At 43.4% G+C, this 21,610-nt stretch overlaps 1 protein-coding gene across 1 annotated transcript; it reads left to right on the top strand.

Annotated features, from left to right (window-relative positions):
* The first annotated feature begins 9,129 nt into the window (after nucleotides 1-9,129).
* On the top strand, nucleotides 9,130-21,197 carry LOC135221746 (DNA repair protein RAD51 homolog 1-like). The gene is made up of 7 exons (XM_064259552.1): nucleotides 9,130-9,235; nucleotides 16,863-17,078; nucleotides 18,815-18,946; nucleotides 19,273-19,481; nucleotides 20,085-20,214; nucleotides 20,339-20,460; nucleotides 20,667-21,197. Exons 1-7 carry the CDS (start codon nucleotides 9,146-9,148, stop codon nucleotides 20,788-20,790), a joined length of 1,023 nt encoding a protein of 340 aa, XP_064115622.1. The 5' UTR covers nucleotides 9,130-9,145; the 3' UTR covers nucleotides 20,791-21,197.
* The last annotated feature ends 413 nt before the right edge of the window (nucleotides 21,198-21,610 follow it).

The following is a 21,610-nucleotide window of genomic DNA, read 5'->3' as shown; positions in this document are numbered from 1 at the left end:
TTTGCCACTGCAAGAATTTTCAGACAGATATGTCTCATTATTCTCATTCTGTTTACCCCACAATATAACAGAAGTCTGTAGTATTGTACTCCATCGCACCTGACCCATTGGCTGCTGCAATGACTCGGAATGATTTTCTTCAGACAATTTGAGTTTTGTCTTCTAATATACATTTTTCTAAGTTGTAAGGTGTTCAATTATTCTTTATTCACCCCGAATTGAAAATGAATAACGGAAGACTACCTGTTCCCCACGAGAAGCTGTTCTTCAGGCAGTACAATCCTTATGTTTTCACGATTAAAGACTTCCTGCCTTCACTGCAAGCAGACTTTCTCACCGAGCAGCAATGAAATAGCGGAAATACTTCTTCAGTCCTCCGTAACATGTTAGGGATTAGAGCCATGTTCACTGGTTGGTGTCATCACCGGGACTTTTTCTATGACCAGAATCGTGAGAGTTTGTTTCTCTGATTCAGCATTTGCCTTAGTCAGTAAAGTAGTATTGCTTCTTCTTAGTTGAGGTCCAACTACTGATGAGAAACTTCTCTGTCTTGCCATCACAGGGCCCTCGGTCTGTGGAAGGCATTTGACTCTCGTCTAACATGCACATACCTAGTGAGAATCATCAGGCGGAGTCTTGTTTTCCAAGAACGCATCTCATCTCTCTCCGGCATTGGTGAAAAAGATAGATGATTTACATGGCCCGTTCTCAGAATCACTCTTCAAAAGGCGGGTGACATGTCGTGATTCTGTCTCAGATGAGCAATCATTCAGCATCTTTTGATGAGTTCGAATCCTTCATGATCTCCTACATTTTGGACTTTGTAGTAGTATTGGTTATCCAGGTCAATCATTACTGTCCTATTGGAGTGTTGGTGTACCTATAAAGGATTGACACCTGTCACTGAATGTCGATTCATTTCTCCACTGCTGACTCCCTATGTAGAAGTGTCTAACAACATGCCTTCCTCCAAGTCCTACTAGATCGTGATGAAATCCCTGCAGAAGTCTATGTCAAATGTACGCTCTCTCAGAGAGCAAGCAGTGCCAGTGGCTTGGTTTTTTCATGAAATGCCAAAGAATATGTCAGATTGGAAGATAGATGTGGTCTCATTAGGACCGCATTTATTTCTTTCTTCTTTCGGGTTGCTGTGGGCCTTGGAACTCCTTTCTCCTTGAGCTGATGGTGGATGCTCAACAAGTTGTGTTTGCTTAGCTGGCTCCCTCAAGTGGATAAGTGGCATCTGGCCTATAGTGTGCATTTCTAGAGGTGAGGATGCAAGAGTGACTGGTCTCTGATCCCCATTCCCTGGACTTCTCATCCTTCTACTTCTCTTTCTTCAGTTTGTGGATAGACTGCGAGCTTTTACTTGCTGGTTTGGGGTTGTTTGAATTTGCTAAGCCTGGACATCAAGTTTCTGTATGTTTTGTTATCAGAAATTATTGAAGTAATCCTGCCCCTTTCTCTTAGCAAGGGGAGGAAGGAGACTGGCTGTAATACAAACCCTTCCCAGAACTTTGGCATTAAAGGCCTTCCAAACTCTAGGATATTTTCCCTTCCCAGGCCCCTTTTTCGGAGTTGAGTTATAGGTTCCTCACTCATTTCGAAAGCCCAGAAGTCTGATCTTGATCATGCAGCTCTTATACTCGAATCAAGTTGTCAAAGGCACACACTCCTTGCTCTTACGACCAAGGGGAGTTGCCTAGGTGAACTCCAGTCTAGAAGCTCGCTCAGGTTCCTCCCATCAATGAGTGAGCCTTCTTAATGTAAAGGACTGAGGGTTTGTATGTGTAGGAACAAATCACAGTTTTTTTAAAGTAAACTGTATTTTCCTAAGTACACAAAACCTGAGGTCTTTAATAGTAATGCCCACCTCATGTCACCCTTAATATAAAACACTTGGGCCAAAAGGCAAAGTGGAATGTTTACATCCGGGCAGGCAGGTAGTTACTGCCTAACACCTTGTTCAACAATTTAATGACCATGTTCCTAATGTAAAGGACTTCAGGTTTGTGTATATAGGAAAAATTTCAATTTACTTTTTAAAAATTGTGATTTTTGGAAGCCAACAACCTGTCGTAAGCCTTTGATTAAAAATTTAGAGTTTGATAAAAAAACTGTTTGATTTTAAAGATATCCTCACATCCTTGAACAATGTTTTGCGGTTGGACACTTTCATAATTTTGACTCCATTGGAGAGGATATGAAGTTATTTGAGCCATGACCATTTTTGGCTTAACAAAAGTTCTCATAATCAAAAAGTAAAATTTATGGGCTAAGGAGTTGTGCTGTAAGTATTGTATATTTTCATACAATCAACTTACCTGTCAGATATAAACATAGCTAAGACTCCGTCGTCCCCGACAGAAATTCAAATTTCGCGCCACTCGCTACAGGTAGGTCAGGTGATTCTACGGCCTGCCCTGGGCGGCAAGGACTAGGAAACCATTCCCGTTTTCTATCATATTTTCTCTGTCGCCGGTGGTATCAACATTGTTGCTATTACCTCCTGACTTAGATTCTTATTTCTCCTTTGATCATCGTTTATCGGCTTTTTGGTGACGTATCTGGATCGTGTTTTTGGCATTCGCTACTGTGGACTGATTTTGGACTTGCTTTTTGGAATTTTCTCAGTATGTCTGATTCAAATGTGAGTGTGAGAATGTGTGTGAATGTAGGCTGCAGGGTGAGGATACCGAAAGCTTCGGTTGATCCTCACACTGTATGTCGTAAATGTAGGGGGTTTCAGTGTTCTGCTACTAATACTTTTGTCATGAATGTGAGGGATTAAACTGCAGAAGAATGGAAGACTTTAACTTCTTATTTGAAGAAGTTAGAGAGGGATAGGGTTAGACGTCTGAAAGGTGTGAGTACAAGGCCGATTGAGACCTTTTATTGATCCTTATTCTAATCCTGATGATTTGGATTCTCCCTATTTGTCTAATTCACAAGCTTTACTTTCGGAATCGGCCTCGGAAATCGCCGATCTGAAAGCTACAATTCGGCAGATGAAGTCCAAAATGGCGGACTTACAAGGTAAGGCTAGTAAAGTGAGCATTACAGTGAAGTGAGTTCTCCCAGTGTTGTGGAGGGGGCGTTTTAATCGTTTCCCCCCCTGCGAACGCTCCCGCCCCCAGGCCTAGACCTCTTCCAAGTCCCATGCCCAGAGGAGAAGGAAAGTCGAAAGCCTTAAGGAGGTCGTGGGGAATCCCAACGGTCAGACGTCCCTTCAGCAGGCTCTGTTTCGTTGCAGGCTGCTCAGGGGCGCTTTAGAAAAAGCGTCCTACGTGAGTGTTTCTCATCCTCTCCCTCTCCCTCACCTAAACGAGGGTGGAAGGAGTCGGATTTATCTAGGCCTCTGAAACGGCATTTGAAAGAACCTGAATTAGATTCGAGCCTGGAGCGTTTCTCAGATGAAGCACCTCGTCTATTAAGAAGGCGAAGGTGGTGTCAGCGTCACCCGACGTGGACGTGAAGAACACTTTCCTACTTCTCCCCCGATTGAAGATGACGTGGGAGCAAGCTCAAGGTGAAGTCTTACTTGGCAGTACAGGAGCAACTAGCCTCTTTGGTGGGAGTGTTAGCCGAGGCGGATCTCCTCGTAGGAAGGACGTTGCTCTTCCAATCAAGAAGTCTCGTCCTCTCTCCCCTGCAAAGTGAGAGGCGTCATGCAGACGTGAAGCTTCCAAACATATCGCAGAGGCTTCGGTTTCGAGAGCGAGATCGGGAGAATCTTACGGCAGTCACGTAACGCCAGATAGACGGAGGCGTCTTCTAGGCATGAAGCGTCATTTAAAGCTGCTCATAGGCGCGAGGCTCCAACCAAGGTATTGGCGCCAGTTAGGACGCCTGTTGAGAGCGAAGCGTCTTCCAGGCGCGAGGCGTCATCCAGACGTCAGCAGCCAGACAAGCGGGAGGCGTCAGCCAGGACGCTTGGCGGACGAGAAGCGTCATCCAAGCGGGAAGCGTCATCCATTTATGGAGAGAAGCCTAGGCTGTTGGCGCCTTCCAAGACTATTAAGCTGAAGAGGAAGGAATATCATTCCCTTAGCCCCTCTCCTATCAGGAGTTTGTCTCCCCCAGAGGAAAGACGTACTGAATTGTCAGCGGGAGACTCATCTAGACCCCGAGTTAGAAGTAAACTCGGAGGAGGAGTATCAGGTAGAGAAGGGGACTGTCGAACTATAAAGTTTTGACAGCCTTGCTTCTAGAGGAGTATGGAGACGACTTGACTCCTGCCTCTCCTCCTTCTCCGCGCTCTCTTTTCTCGAGTGCTAAGATGAAGAAATCTTCGTCTTTTCTTAGAATGAAGCCCGCCCTTATTTCGATGAAGAGGGCTCTTCAGTCTTTAGACTCATGGATGAAGTCGAAGAAGGAGTTGGTAAGAAACGGTCTTCTGCATGCCTCCAGCGAGACTAGCTGGTAAAAAAAAGAGGCATTTGGTATCAGACGGGAGAGAATATGGGTATTTCTTCCGTCTTCGTCAGAAGCGGACTTTTCGACCTTAGTTGACGCTTCACGTAGACAAGGTTTGAACTCTGCCCGTATAACTTGGGGCATTTCAGAACTGGGACCATCTCCTCAAGGGACTCTTTTTCATGTGGGTTGGAAAGTTTTCAACTTCTTAGATTGGTCCCTTGGGGTGATGTCCAAGAAAGCCCATGATTCTGAAGGACTCGAACCAGAAGTCCTTCTGTGTATTTTGTCTTGTATAGACAAAGCGGTTCAGGATGGCTCGGTTGAGATCTCCTCTTTATTTGGAGCAGGTCTTCTTAAAAAGAGGACAGTGTATAGTGCCTTTTTGACCAAAGCGGTCTCCCCACTCTCAGAGGGCAGCGCTACTGTACTCGCCTTTGTCTGACTTTTTGTTCCTTTCTCAGTTAGTGAAAGACATTTCTCGTTCATTAACTGAGAAGGCGACTCAAGACCTTCTGACGCAGTCAGCAAGGAAGAAGAAACCTGCTACTGCAACGGACAAGAAAGGACCGAGTACATCAGTTCAGCCCTTTCGAGGTGGCCCGACCTCCAGAGCTCCCGCAAGAAGGAAGGCTCCTGAAGCAAGAAGTAGGATAGGTTCTGCCTTTCGTACTGCCCTTTAAAAATAAAAAAGGGAAAGTGATGCTTCTCTCCTCAAGCACCAGTAGGGGCCAGGCTCCTGGGATTTGTGGAGGCCTGGGCTTACTTTATAAACGAGACGCTCATCGATGTCTGTAATAAGGAAGGGATATCGTATCCCTTTCCTGAACACTCCTCCCCTAACGTCAACACCGAGGGAACTAACAGCCAAGTACAAGGATCCTTTGCTGGATGGGATACTTCTTTCGACTCCGATGGTGGAGGCAGATGTTGGGACAAGAGAGCGATAGAAAACTAGTACTGGATCAAAACTCCCCGGGGTTTTACAATCGCCTTTTTCTGGTTGCGAAGGCCTCGGGAGGCTGGAGACCAGTACTAGACTCAGCTCTCTGAACAAATTTGTTCAGAAGAGAAGTTCTCGATGGAGACTTCTGCCTCAGTTCTTGCGTCGTTGCGACAAGGAGATTGGATGGTGTCTCTAGATCTCCAGGACGCCTATTTTCACGTCCCGATCCACCCTTCATCGAAGAAGTACCTCCGTTTCATGACGGGGGGAAGGATGCTTTCAGTCAGTAGCCTTGTGTTTCGGCCTTTCCACAGCTCCTCAGGTCTTCACAAGCCTGATGAAGAATGTGGCGAGGTTTCTTCACCTCAAAGGAGTAAATTATCTCTCTGTATCTAGGACGACTGGCCTCATCAGGGACCAGATCAGAGAGACAGTGCTGGAGGACCTTATGTTAACTTTAGACCTGATCAGAGCGTTGGGATTACTCGTGAACCTCGAGAAGTCGCAGCTGACCCCCAGACAGAACTTAGTCTATCTGGGGATTCAGATGGATTCTCGGGGTTTTTCGAGTATTTCCTTTGCAAGAGAGAATCGCAAAAGGTTTGCAGAAAGTCTCTCTCTTCTTAAGGAAGGAACAGACGTCGGCGAGGAATGGTTGGAGCCTTCTAGGGACCCTTTCCTCGCTCGAACAGTCTTCCCGCTAGGAAGACTTCATTTACGTCCGCTTCAATTCTTCCTCAAGAGGTCTTGGAGTTGGAAAAACTGGACAACTTTCAGACGCCTTTCCCATTCCAGTGGAGATAAGACCGCACTTGGAATGGTGGTTGCCCCCTCTGAAAGAGAACAAAGGGATCTCTCTAAAAAATCCAGAACCCAGACCTAGTGTTGTACTCCGACGCATCGGAGAAAGGTTGGGGAGCAACATTAGGCTCGAAGGAGGTGTCAGGCACCTGGGAAACAGCGCAGGGTCAAGTGTCTTGGCACATAAACTGCAAAGAGCTCTTCGCCGTACACCTGGCTTTGAAGAGTCTAGAACCTGTTTCGAACAAAGTAGTGCAAGTAAATGTGGACAACACCACGGCACTTGCCTACATTCGAAAACAAGGAGGGACTCACTCCTCGTTCCTTTACGACTGACGAAAGATCTTTTACTTTGGACGTACTCAGAGGAACATCTCCTTATTCTGACAAGGTTCGTTCAGGGAGTAAAGAATGTGAGGGCGGACAGACACTCAGCAGGAGGAACCAGGTCCTTCATACAGAGTGGACCCTACACGAAGAGGTTGTGTCAAGATCTCTGGTCTCTGTGGGGGACCCCTCATGTGGATCTCTTCGCCACATTCATCTCCAAAAGGCTGGCAGAATCTTTTGCTCGGTCGTGGAAGACCCCAAGAGCTCTTATGGTAGACGCTTCCTGCTGGATTGGTCTCACGTAGACGTCTATGCTTTTCCTCCATTCAAAAAATCCTGGGACTAGTACTAAAAAAGTTTGTGGCTTCAAAGGAGATGAGGATGGACATTGATAGCCCCCTTTTGGCCGGCTCAAGATTGGTCACGGACGGTGGTGGAGTGGATCGTAGACTTTCCCAGATCCCTACCAAGAAGGATGGATCTTCTCAGACAGCCACAACTTCAAGAGGTATCATCAAAACCTCCCCGCTCTCGCTCTGACTGCCTTTCGACTATCGAAAGACTCGTCAGAGCGAGAGGGTTTTCTCGCGAAGTTGCAAGCGCGATCGCGAGAGCCCGCAGAACCTCCACTAGGCAAGTATATCAGTCAAAGTGGGAGGTTTTAGAAGGTGGTGTAGAACTAAGAAGTTGTCCTCCTCCACTACCTCTGTAGCGGAGATTGCGGATTTCCTTCTATTCCTGAGAGAGCAATCTCATCTAGCTGTATCCACAATAAAGGGATACAGAAGTATGCTCTCGGCAGTCTTCAGGAATAGAGGATTAGATCTGGTAGATAACAAAGATCTCCACGATCTCATAAGGTCCTTTGAGACTTCAAAGTCTAAGGAACCGGTCCCTCCTAACTGGAACCTAGACGTGGTTCTCAAGTTCCTTTCATCCGAAAGGTTCGAACCTCCTCATCTGGCATCGTTTAGAGACATCACCAGAAAATGCCTATTCCTATTATCTTTAGCTACGGCAAAGAGAATTAGTGAATTACATGCTCTGCAGGATAAAGTAGGATTCAAGGGAGACTCAGCTATTTGCTCGTTTAAGACCCTGTTTTTAGCTAAAACGAATCCCACGAATCCCTGGCTTAAGTCATTCGAAGTCAAAGGCATATCGAGTCTCGTAGAAGAGAAGCAGAGAGGTCTCTATGCCCTGTAAAGAGCTCTGAAGTTCTACCTTCAGAGAAAGCATCAGATGGGAGGCTCTAGACAAGGTCTTTGGTGCGCGGTAAAAGACCCCACAAGACTGATGTCCAAGAATGCTCTTGGCATTCTTTTGTGAGGGTAAACGTCATTACCAGAGCGCGGCATAACCGGTCTGTCCTGACGAAGAGTTTCGACTGTTGAAAGTGAAAGCTCATGAAGTGAGAGCAGTAGCAACATCTCTCTCGTTTCATAAGAATATGTCGCTTAAAAACATCATAATAACGACATTTTGGAGATGCACTCAGTATTTGCATCTCATTACTTGAAAGAACGTTCGTGTGACCTATGAGAAGTGTTTTTTCTCTGGGTCCGTTCGTATCGGCGGATACGATCCTGGGTACGGGTAGCCGACACCAATCCTTAAGTATATACTTTCCTTCTTTTTAGATATGGTCTGGAGTCTCTTCTAACAAGAAGGACTTGGTTTAGCACGCGGCCGTCTATGTTGTTCAGTAAGAGAGACTTGTCATATCTAATTAGATGAGTAAAAAATTTTTTTTTAGAAAATTATGTATGTGTGCGTAGTGTCTTTTTTTTGAGTTATGGTTGTTGTGAAGAGTTCGTGGATAACTCGGAACAATCTTTATTTCTAACATGTGGTTAGGATCAGGTGGTCGGGATTGGTTGTGTGCCTTCATAAGGTGTATTGTCATATAAGTGGATCAGCACCCATTGACAAAGTCCTTTCAGGCTCTGCCGAGTAAGCGGGATAAGACCCCTTCGGCAGACCCACAAGAACTCTTGGCCATAGATCATATATCTCGCTAAAAGTTTCTTTGAGGTGATGCAGACTACTGGGCAAACACCCACGAAGTCTACCACCTATCAGGTAGGAACCAAGGTTTTTATTTATACCTACAACATATGTGTTTACCTGTCTATTCCATAAAGTAGCTGTCTCTTACCCTGACCACCAAGGGTGCCAATCAGCTGTGTATATATCTGACAGGTAAGTTGATTGTATGAAAATGATATTGTTATGTTACAATAAAGTTTCATACATACTTACCTGGCTGATATATACAATTAAAGGCCCACCCAGCCTCCCCGCAGGAGACAGGTGGAAGAGAGAAAATATGATAGAAAACGGGAATGGTTCCTAGTCCCTGGCCCGCCCAGGGCATGGACCCGGGGATAGATTCACCTGACCTACCTGTAGCGAGTGGCGCGAAATTTGAATTTCTGTCGGGGACGACGGAGTCTTAGCTATGTATATATCTGCCAGGTAAGTATGTATGAAACTTTATTGTAACATAACAATATCATGTTAATGAAACTATTATATTGTTTATTTTTCCATAACTTTGTCATTCCAAACTGGTGTGGCATATTAACTTGGTTTTAAAAGTAGTGTGAATTACCTATATTATTTTCTTAAACTTCCAGGACATTTGAAATCATGTCGATGATGGAAGAGCAAGCAAGTACATCTGCAACGGATGAGAGCATGGATGGTGTTGGTGGTCCATTGTTGATAAGGATTTTAGAGGTAAGAGTTACAGCACTGGGATCCATTTATTTACTCTTGATTATTATCTGTTGATTGATTAGTTAAGATTTTATTATGTGAAAGTAAAAATTTTTCTGTTATAACAACCAAAGGTAGGTTTATTCTGATAGTAGAAGGCCAGTTTTCTGTAAGAAACTTTTGTCCTCCACCTTAAGTTATTGTAGTTACCCCTTACTCTGCTCTAGAATTGCATTGCTCGCACAATGCATTGAAGCATATACGTATAGGGTATGTATGGCTACACTACTTCAGTTTGAAAACATCTGCAGATCTTAAGAAAAGACAGGAACCAAACAGACTAAACCTTAGTACGTACTGTATTATTATTTATTGCACTTGGTGCAGTATGAAGATACAAATAAGAATGTTTTCTTTTTTAACAGGTTACATTCCATTAAACCTTACTTTTACCTAATTACGTCATACTACCAGTTTTACAATACGTATGGTAATTATATCGTATTTTATTTTAATTTCTATGAGATTTTAAATTCAAGTACTATAGTTGTAACTTTATTATTTACTACTGATTTCTGATTAGTGTTTTTGTACATGAACTTTCCTGTCAGATATATACTTAGCTTTACGTCTCTGACGTCACGACAGAATTCAAAACTCGCGGCACACGCGACAGGTAGGTCAGGTGATCTACCTTACCTGCCGCTGGGTGGCGGCTGTAAGAACCAATCTCCCTTTCCAGCCAGAATTTTTCTGTCGCCGGTGACGACTACACCTGTGGTTGTTACCTCCTGACAGCTTTATTCGATTCTCGTTGCCTTGGATTTATTTGGACTGACTTTCAGTGAAGTACCTGATCTTGTTGGCTTGGCATACGCGCTTGTGGATTGTTTTTTGATAGTTGGTTTGGATTTTTCTTTGATTTCAAGATGTCTGATGTAGAGTTAAGAAATCTTCTATGTTTAGGGTGTGCTCTATAGATGAATGCAAAGGTGAGGCTACCGAAAGCTACGGTAGATCCTCACACAGTATGCTTGAAATGTAGGGGTAAAGAATGTTCTTTTATTAACCCGTGTACTGAGTGTGAGAAGTTGGATGAGGGTGAATGGAAGTCTCTTTCTTCCTACTTGAGGAAGTTGGAGAAAGACAGGGTGAGAAAAGCTTCGTGCTAGAAGTTCTAGTAAGTCTCGTATTATGCGAGGTAGACGTAGACAATCCTGTTGTAGCACTAGATCCTTCTCCCGTTTCAGCTCCTGCTCCCTGCATCGAACCTAAAGATACGACTTCGGAAGTGGCAACCATGAGAGCCACAATCCTTAGCATGGAGAAGAAAATTCGTTCGTTGCAAGGTAAGAGTAATAGTGAAGGTGAATTGTGCAGTGACCCAGTGCAGTGGAGGGTGTGCGGTCATGATCGGAGCTCCTTAATAGCTTCCAGGCCTAGACCTTCTTCCACGACTCCCAGTCCCAGTGGGAGGAGGAAAGTCAACAGCCGCTTAGGAAGGTTTTTAGGGAGAACTCCCAACCGATCAGGCGGTCTCCCCTCGGTAGATCCTGATGTTCGTTCCCAGGCTGCCTTTGTTCGCTCTAAGAAGGCGGTGTTACGCCAATGCTTCTCTTCTTCTTCTTCACCTTCGACTAGAAGAGGATGGAGCGCCTCGGATTCATCGCGACCGCTGAAGAGAGCCTGGAAGGCTCCTTGCGCCTTTCCTTCCAGCCCGGAATGTTTTCCAGAAGAGCCTAAGTGGGATATCAAGAAACCCAGGAGGGATCAGGAGTTCTCTGCTCAGAGTAGGCTTCGATCCTCATCCCCTGTGGAGGATTTTGCAAGATCTCGAGCTCGGATTCTTTTGGGGCTGCAAGCTCAGATTTCGGCTCTGGCGGGCTCCTTGGCTGGAGGTACGCGTCGTAAGAAGGACGGTCTCTCTCCCCGTCAAGAAGTCTAGGCTAACCTTCGCCAGCGTTGCCTTCTCAGTCGGAGGCGGCTCTCTCTCCTGTAACAGCGGATGGAAGGAGGCGCTCTTCCCTCGGCAGACGCTTGTTGTCTTCCAGGCGGGACAATCGCCCAAGAAGCTTTCTCCTGGCGACTTTTCATTTTCTCCAGTAGAAAGGGATCTAGCGCCTAGTAGGCGCTCGTCTAAAGATAAGCGCACAGCTTCGTCTTCTCGCTCCTTTCCGAAGATCCTCCAATTCTCCGGATAATAGAGCCTCTCATACATGGATTCTTCAAGAGACAGGATGTCCTCCTTATGTTAGGTGCCTAGAGCCTGGTAGGCGCTACTCCCCAATAGCCGCTCTCCCGCTTCCAAGCGCTGTGTGAAAGATAGGCGTTTTTTCTCCTGATAGGCGCGGTTCACCTGTTAGCCGCTCTGTTCAGGTTCAGGCGTAAAGAGCCTGAAAGAAATGTCTCGGCTGAGAGACTACCTTTTGCAGAGACCCACGCGTCTCGATCTAAGTTTGTGGATCATGGTAGACGCCTGTCTCCGAGTAGGCGATCTTCTCCAGGGATTCGCTCTCCTGTAGGTAGGCGCCAAGAGCCTAGTAGGCGTTCTCCTCATTTTAGGCGCAGTTCGCCAGGCAGTAGCCGCTCTTCCTGGTTGGACAGGCGCATGGATTCTGTTAGGCGCTCCCTGTTGGAGCAATAGGTTCGGTAGGCTTCTTCCTCTCCTAGCAGGCGCTCCCCTTTGGACTCCCACCCGTGTATCTAGGAACAGACTTCAGGATCACAGAGGACTCACTCATCGGAGTAGGAAGGACGCATTCGATAGGAGCTCTCCCGAAGCTTTGGCTTCCCCTGATAGGCGCCAGACGGCTGCCAGGACACTCACTAGATAGACGCACTTCTTTAGAGAAGTCCAGCTGCTCTCGTAAAGAAGCCGAAGGGTTCGTCGGTGGATGAAGTGGAACCTTCAAGAAGAGGACTTAGTTAAGGATTCTTCGGTCTCGTCCTACAAGATCCTGACAGACCTCCTTCTTCAAGAGTTTGGAGACGCTCTTACTCCCGTTGCTCCTCTTCTCCTCTCTCGTTATTCTCGACTTCTAAGAAGACGAAGGTTTTCCTCCTGTGTGAGGAGGAAGCCAACCATCTCGATGAAGAAGGCTTTGAGAGGTTTGGTGATTGGCTTCTTCTAAGGAGGAGAAAGGGAAGACTTTGTGGTTTTCTTTCCCCCTTTCCAAGCTTACGGGGCAGACTAGGCTTTTGGTATGAGTCTGGAGAACCCCTAGGCCTGGTCTACCGTCATCTGCAGACGCGTACTTCTCTTTCATCTGGTGGATGCCGCACGACGCTCGAAGGCTCTCTTGTCAGCTAAGACTACCTGGGCTATGAACGAGCTCGACCACTGTTTGAAGGGAATGTTCAGAGTCTTGGAAGTCTTCAACTTCCTTGACTGGTCTTTGGGGGTCTTGGCTAAAAAGAACGCTCAGAACCCGGATTCCATTTCAGCCCTCCGGGATCTCTCAAAGTGTACTGACGTGCATGGATAGGCAGTTAGAGATGGATTCGAGCGAAGTAGCCTCCCTGTTTGGAGCAGGGGTTCTTAAGAAAAGAAATCAGTCTTCTGCTCTTTTCTTACAAAGTCCGTCTCGCATGCTCAAAGAGCCTCGCTTCTCTATTCGCAACTCTCGCCGCTTCTCTTCCCAAAGAAGATAATCCAGGACATCTCAGGAGCTATCTCTGCGAAGGCGACTCAAGATATGCTCGCTCAGTCTTGCCCGGAAACTAGGACCTCCTTCCAGACGAAGACTAAGAAGGAGACTCTAGCTAGACAGGGAGCCCTTTCGAGGGGGCCGTCCTTCTAGAGCCTCTACCTCAAGAGGTAATAGACCCGTTCAAGAGAGGAAGATCCTTCTCGCGCTCATCCAGAGCTAAGAAGTAGGAAAGTAGTCCTCCAGACATCAGTATGGTGCCAGGCTTCTAAGATTCTCGGAAGCCTGGGCAAAGAGAGGAGCGGACAACTGGTCCCTCTCGATTATCCGGAAAGGATATCTGATTCCCTTTACAGAAAGACCACCTTTGACGACGACTCCGAGGGAGTTGGTGGCCAGGTACAGGGAATCCCCCATCATGAGCCACGCTCTAACGCAGGCAGTAGAACAAATGTTAGAGAAAGAGGCTATAGAAGCTAGTGAGCGACCCATGCCTCAGCGGGCTTTTACAACCGCCTGTTTCTAGTTCCAAAAGAACCTCAGGAGGATGGAGACCGGTTTTCTGGATGTAAGCACCCTGAATTTCTTTGTAGAAAAGAGGAAGTTCGCCATGGAGACGCCATCCTCAGTGTTGGCGGCTCTTCGTCCAGGGGATTGGATGGTGTCCCTAGATCTTCAGGACGCTTACTTCCATGTGCCTATCCATCCTTCTTCAAGGAAATACCTCAGGTTCATGATGGGAGGAAGGATATTCCAATTCAGGGGCCTTGTGTTTTGGCCTTTCAACAGCCCTCAGGTCTTCACAGGAACTAATGAAAAATGTAGCAAGATGGCTACACTTGGAGGGAGTCAGGGTGTCCCTTTACTTGGACGACTGGCTGATCAGAGCCAAGTCACAGAAAAGATGGTTTGGAGGACCTACAAAAGACCCTTTTTCTTCTGGCGAGTTCTCTGGGTACTTTTGGTGAACACTTTCAAAGGTCTCAGTTAATCCCCAGTCAAGATCGTATCTATCTGGGGTATTCGGATGGCTTCTCTGGATTTTCGGGCTTTTCCTTCTCCAGAAAGGATAGCCCGAGGGTCAGAGAAAGTCAAAGCCTTCCTAGAGAAGGACGTATGCACAGCGAGGGAGTGGAGAGTTTGTTGGGGACACTCTCCTCGTTGGAGCAATTCCTCTCTCTAGGAAGGTTGCACTAGACCTCTCCAGTTCTTTCTACATCGAAACTGGAGGTGTCGTTCGCAAAAACCTAGAGTTCTCCTTCAAGATTTCAAGAGAAATCAAGAAGGACCTTTCTTGGTGGGCGAACCCTCTCAGGTTTGCAGAAGGGATGTCCCTTCACATTCTGAACCCCAACCAAGTGTTGTATTCCGACGTGTCGGAAACAGGTTGGGGAGCAATGGCTCGGTTCAAAGAGAAGTGTCAGGCGCCTGGAAGAAAGAACAGGTGACCTGGCACATCAACAAGAAAGAGCTGATGGCTGTTGGCTAGCTTTGAAAGCATTCGAGCCCTACGTCCTAGCTTCGGCAGTTCAGATCAACTCGGACAACACACGGCCCTGGCATACATCAAGAAGCAAGGGGGGGACTCACTCCTTCTCCCTGTACGAGACAGCAAAAGAACTTCTGCTGTGGGCAGAGGAAAGGAAGATTTGTCTCCTTACCAGGTTCGTACAGGGAGAAAAGAACGTCAGAGCAGACCTCCTAAGCAGGAAAGATCAAGTCTTGCCTGCAGAGTGGACTCTTCACGAGATGTTTGCCAGGACCTTGTGGAGGGTCTTTGGGGCAGGCCTCACATAGACCTCTTCGCCCACAGCCAAGAATGCGAGGATAGGCAACTACTGCTCTCCGATATCAGACCCGAGGGCAGTGTCAATAGATGCTTTTCTCCTAGATTGGAAGGGCCTAGACATGTATGCTTTTCCTCCCTTCAAGATACTGGGATAAACTCTCAAGAAGTTTGCAGAATCGGAGGCAGCAAGGATGACGCTGGTAGCCCCGTTCTGGCCCGCACAAGTATGGTTCACAGAGGTACTGGAATGGTTAGTAGATTTTCCGAGAACATTACCACAGAGGATCGATTTGCTCAGACAACCCCACTTCGACAGGTATCACAGAAACCTCCCCGCTTCAGACTGTCAAAAGTTTGGTCAGAACGAGAGGGTTTTTCTGCAAGAGCTGCAACGGCTATCGCAGCAGCCAAGAAGGCCTTCTACCCTTAGAGTCTACCAATCGAAGTGGGACGTCTTTCGACGGTGTGTAGGAACCATCACGTTTTCCTCTTCCAGGTACCTCTGGTCAATCCCAAATAGCAAGACTTCTTACTTTTTTCCTTAGGGAGAAACGTGGTGACTGGCGGTATCAACCCATTAAAGGTTCTGTAGCATGGCTGGCTGCAGTGTTTAGGCACAGAGACTTAAACATTTCAGAAGACAAGGACCTTCATGATCTAATCGATCTTTTGAAACATCCAAAAAGGTTTCGCCAGAGATTCCGAGTTGGAATCTGGATGTAGTGCTACGCTTCCTTAGGTCCCCTAAGTTCGAACCGCCTCAGTCCTGCCTCTTTTAGAGACCTCACGAGGAAGACACTTTTTCTCATGGCATTGGCTTCCGCAAAGAGGATTAGTGAACTCCATGCAATAGAAGGGAAAGTAGGGTTCAGAGGAGATGCAGCTATCTGTGCATTCCTGCCTTCGTTCTTGGCTAAGAAACGAGAACCCCTCAAATCCTTGGGCCTAGGAGTTTTGAAGTCCGAGGTTTGTCTGCCTTAGTAGGCGAGGAAGCAGAGAGGTCACTTTGCCCAGTACGAAGTTTAAAGTTTTGTCTTCAGAGAAAGAAGAAACTGTTTATGGCAATGATGTCAACCTTTGGTGCTCTGTAAGAGATCCAAGGAGGGCTCTTTCGAAGAATGCGCTTTCTTTCTCATCAGAAGCCTGGTGAAAGAAGCACATGCGATATGTGATGAAAGTCAATTCAAGCTTCTGAGGTCAAGCTCATGAGGTAAGAGCTATTGCCACTTCATTAACTTTCAATAAAAACATATCCCCTGAGTAATATTTATGAAGGCAACATTCTGGTGTTGCAACTCAGTCTTTGCAAACCACTATCTGAGAGACGTCAAAATTAACGTATGAAAAGTGCTTCGCGTTAGGCCCGTACGTATCGGCGGATTCGGTGCTGGGGCAGGGAGCTGAGACATATCCTTTGTAGTATATTTTTTCCCCCTTGTTTAGGTTGTAAGTTTTTTGGTTGTTTGAAAGAGCATGCGGGTAGGCATGTCTTTCATGTCGTATGTCTAACAATGATTAGATTGGTTAGGTGATCGGTTTATGTTTGAGCTCCTAGCAATGATAGTGGTTAGGTTCGTCATATAAGAGGGCAAATCCCCTTTGACAAGATCCTGCTCGGATTCTATCAAAAGTAAGCGGATACCAAATCCCTTTCTTTGATAGGACCAAAGAGTCTGTCAGCTGTAGGTCACGCCCTCGCTGAAGCTCTTCAGGCAACGCAGACTCATAGACAGTAACTACGAAGTCTTCTGCCTAAACAGGTAAGAAACCAAGGTTGTATTTTACATCCTACAACTAGTGTTGTTTCCCCCTTTTTTCCATATTTATATTGCTGTCTCTTTCCCTCCACCAAGGGTGTCAATCAGCTAAGTATATATCTGACAGGAAAGTTCATGTACAAAAATGTTATTGTTATTGTTATGCAATAAGGTTTTGTACATACTTACCTGGCAGATATATACGATTGATGGCCCTCCCAGCCTCCCCTCAGGAGACAGGTGGAAGAGAAAAATTCTGGCTGGAAAGGGAGATTGGTTCTTACAGCCGCCACCCAGCGGCGGGTAAGGTAGATCACCTGACCTACCTGTCGCGTGTGCCGCGAGTTTTGAATTCTGTCGTGACGTCAGAGACGTAAAGCTAAGTATATATCTGCCAGGTAAGTATGTACAAAACCTTATTGTATACTAACAATAACATTTTACATTTCTTACAGCAAAATGGCATATCTGCAGCTGATGTCAAGAAACTGGAAGAGGCTGGTTATTACACAGTTGAGTCTGTAGCCTTTGCTCCCAAGAAGGCTTTACTCAATATTAAAGGTATTAGTGAAGCTAAAGCAGACAAAATAGCAGGAGAAGCTTGCAAGTTGGTCCCAATGGGCTTCACCACTGCAAGTGAATTTCACCAGAAAAGATCAGATCTAGTTCAGGTTGGTCAGATTTGTCAAAGTTTGCTCAAAATCTTTATCCATTGGTTATATTCAGTTGCTCAAAATCTTTATCCATTGGTTATATTCAGTTGCTCAAAACCTTTATCCATTGGTTATATTCAGTTGCTCAAAATCTTTATCCATTGGTTATATTCAGTTGCTCAAAATCTTTATCCATTGGTTATATTCAGTTGCTCAAAACCTTTATCCATTGGTTATATTCAGTTGCTCAAAATCTTTATCCATTGGTTATATTCAATTGCTCAAAATCTTTGTCCATAGATTATATGTACATATTCAATTTTGCTCTCATTTGCCTCAGTTTTGTGGTAACTTTCCATGCATGTTCTTGCCATTATGGTGTTTTTTATAAAAATGTATACTCATTGTGAGTGAAATGTTGAATTTAGCTTCAGCTTCACAGCCCCCTTCAAATTCATGTGGAGTTCTAAGCCTTGCTATAAGAATTGCACTAGTATAGTAGATCACAACTGAATCATGTAGGTTGGTCACTGTAATGGAACCTTTTGTAGTTTTGAGCACTTTTATATTCCTATTGTAAGGGGATATAATTTTTTTTCAAGAGTTAGTGAGGGATTATAGGAATTAAGTACTGTATATAAACTGTTGTTGATGCACCTATTAGTAATGAGTAAAGTAATATGTACTAGTAGGATGCCCTAAAGGCGATTACTCGCGAAGCTTCAAGTTAAACCATCAAAGGGTTAACTAGGTATTTCTGAGCTCTCTGCTACATAATTATTATTGTTAATTGCATTTCAGATAGTCTTAAATAAATCTTATATGGAATAAAATTGAAAGAAGTAAGTATGGTTTTATCTGCTGAAAGAAATTTTCTTTTACCTTCGATACTTTTGAATGGTGTTAGGACCAGGCTGTGCCGGGCCGTCAGAAATGAGGCCGTTTACAGTAAGACTGATATTTTCAAAATAAATCTTATTGGGATGAAATTTAAAGATGTAAGATTTTAACTGCTGAAAGAATTTTTCCGTTATCTTCAATATTTTTGGAGATATTAGCAATTGAATAGCGTAAGCCTTGGGCTGTGGCAAAAATTAAAATGGAATAGTATGTAATTAAAACATTATTTAAATGTGACTTTTTGATATTTTAAAATAAATCTTATATGGGATGAAATTTAAAGATGTAAGGTTTCATATGCTGAAAGAATTTTTTTCAACTTCAATACTTTAGGCGATATTAGCATTTAAATAGCGTTAGAGTCTAAGACAGTAATTAAAAAATCATTTGAATGTAAATGTATGATATTTTGCACATAAGCCTTGTATGGGATGAAATTTAAAGATGTAGTTTCATCTGCCGAAAGAATTTTTCTTTTATCTTCAATACTTTTGGATATATTAGCATTTGAATAGCATTAGGGACTAATGCAATAAAAATGTAATTTAAATGTGAATTTATGGTATTGTAACATTAAAATTAAGAATAAATCTTACATGGGGTGAATTTTAAAGATTTAAGGTTTTGTCTGCCAAAAAGATTTTTCTTTCATCTTCAGTACTTTTGGAGATATGTACTATTATCATTTGAATAGTATATTAGGACTGAGCTGCCAGAAATAAGCTTATTTCCAGTAAGACTTCACTTTGCTTGTATAATTAGCTTAGCTTTTTTGTGATGCTTTTGTGAAACTAATTGTAACAATAATTTGATCAACAAGTATACTTATATCAGCATTTAATCCATTTGGACAGCTCACAACAGGATCAAAAGAACTTGATAAGTTATTGGGAGGTGGAATTGAAACTGGTTCCATCACTGAAATCTTTGGTGAATTCCGTACTGGGAAAACACAGTTATGTCACACTCTAGCTGTAACTTGCCAGGTATGTAGTTTGCTTATCTTTGATTCAGTACTTTAAGGTTCTTGTTGAAAACCAGTTACAGTATTCTAAGGAATGAAGGTATGCTGTTTCCAGTTCTTGATTCTGTTCTAGGTCACTGTTTAAAGTTGGTTTTATATTTTCTTCCTAACCTATTGTTCAGATTGTCTGTCTGTCACTGTGTTTGACAATGCATTGAACTGTAAAACAGAATTGTGCTTTAACTTTATAGCAAGTCTAATAAATGAATTTTCATGATTTTGGAAAGTAATTCTTGAATATTTATCAGCATACATACTCATAGGCTTTATTTTTTCCCATCCATATAGCTTCCCCTGGAAATGGGTGGTGGTGAAGGTAAGTGCGTATACATTGATACTGAAGGAACTTTTCGACCAGAGCGTCTTCTTGCGGTTGCTGAAAAATACAACCTTGATGGGGCCCAAGTACTTGATAATGTAGCTTGTGCCAGAGCTTACAACACAGAGCATCAGACAAAATTGTTGATACATTGTGCAGCAATGATGGCTGAATCTAGGTAAATTTTGTTTACTTGATGTCTTGATTGCATAAATGCATGCCATTAGCTTTGGAATTTCATAACTGCTTTTGGAACTAAATTAATTTAGTGTACGTATTGCCATATGCATCCACTATTTAGCTAATGTGTTATTACCATTTGTGCATTATCTGTTAAAGGGGTTGCTGATATTTATTAATGGATCAGAGATGATTCATCAGATAAAAGTTAATGTTATGAGTGATTTTATTTTGTGATATGGGTATCCACTTGTTTTTATAAGCCAAATTTATGTGATATACTTTTATCATGGAAAAGCTCAGGTTTTTATATCTTAGGTGGTTGAACAGGAAATGTTGCACTCTTTTTTGACAAGTTTGTTAAGTTCAGAGGTCAGGACATATGAGATTGCTCAATCTGAGAAAGTGGAAGCAGGATAATAAAAAGCTCAGAATTAAAAATTTCTGTTGTTGTTTTGTTGTTTTCAAGACATATACACAGACTAAATTGCAAATCGATATTAGTGCAAATTTTCTTAACTCTAGGTTTTTATAGTTTTATGTTTAATTAGCTTAGCTTTTGGATAAGACTCAAGTACTAAAATTATTTCCTTTCAACTAGATATGCACTGTGTATTGTTGATAGTGCTATGGCACTGTATCGAACAGACTATGCTGGCAGAGGAGAACTGTCAGCGAGACAGATGCACTTAGCAAGATTTCTGAGGATGCTGTTGAGATTGGCAGATGAGGTTTGTGCTATATCCTGATTCTGTCACCGTATTTACCTCTCAGCACTGAATATGAGCAGACATTGCATTAAGTTACATTTGTAATTCATCCATAGTGTTGTATAACATATCTTTTTTAATGCAGTATGGAGTAGCTGTTGTGATAACAAATCAAGTGGTGGCACAGGTAGATGGAGCAGCCATGTTTACGGCCGATCCCAAAAAACCAGTCGGAGGCAACATTATGGCTCATTCATCCACAACCAGGTAGGTAAATGACATTAATTTTACACACATGATTTGTAAAGTATGCTTTTCCAGTAATCCAAGAAACTAGGTGGGTTATGCATCGTACTAAATAATAATTGTATTTTTTACAAATATTTAATGAAAATGGAATGAAAAGCATTGTGCCCACTGGAAGTTATTCATATTGATTTGTTACATAATAATTTTTATTTAAATTCCTACAGACTGTACCTTCGTAAAGGCAGAGGTGAAACAAGAATATGTAAGATATATGACTCTCCAAATCTTCCAGAAGCTGAAGCAATGTTTGGCATATATGCAGATGGCATTGGGGATGCTAAGGATTGAAGGCGCGTACATAAGTTGCCGTACAGAGTCCGACGTAAACCAGAGAGCCCAGTGAAAATTACCATTTTATATTTTCTAAAAGCAATATATGCTATTTTCTACTTTTATATAATTTTTTATGCAACAGAGTATTTTGTAGACATTGCAGTTTCAGTTGAAAGCGCTGCTTAGGTAAACTTATCCATTCATAGAGTAATTGTAACTTTATTTGTAAAATATAATGGTGGAAAGTATTGCGATTTTTGTCGTGTGCTAATCAAAACAGGGTTTATAGGCTTGAAATCCTTGTAATCCTGTGAACCTTTTTATCAGGCCTTACTGTTATTGTTGCAGTACTTCTTAAGATCAGTTATGCAGAAGTCTGATTTCGCTATAGGCATAGGGCATATCTTGTTTCACAACTTTTTTTTCCTGTTGGTTAAACAAGTTTTTTTTTTTTTTTTTGTTTTTTTGGTTTAAACTTTTTTTTTGTTTTTTTTTTTTTTTGTTTTTTTTTTTTGTTTTGTATTAAAAGATCTATTTTGCCTTTAGGGCATTTTAATCATCAGATGTAATCTGCATTCCAATATTGTTGCAGGGTAATCTGTATTCAAATATTGTTGCTCTGTGCCAACTAGAAAAATAATCCATTGTTATTAACTGTGACATCACACTATAGATAACAGTATTCAGTTGGGGCATGATTGATCTCATGTTCTTCTATATTATTTATACCACACTGTAGATTCTTTTACCTTAGGGTTTTACGAATATAATTTTTTTTTTTATTTAAAAAGCTTATACAGATCATCCTAAGACGTATAGTCCTTCACGAGCTTAG

Source organism: Macrobrachium nipponense, chromosome 3, assembly GCF_015104395.2.
Source record: "Macrobrachium nipponense isolate FS-2020 chromosome 3, ASM1510439v2, whole genome shotgun sequence".
Lineage (NCBI taxonomy): Eukaryota > Metazoa > Arthropoda > Malacostraca > Decapoda > Palaemonidae > Macrobrachium > Macrobrachium nipponense.
Note: the sequence above shows the minus strand (reverse complement) of the source record. Positions and strands in the feature narration are given on the sequence as shown.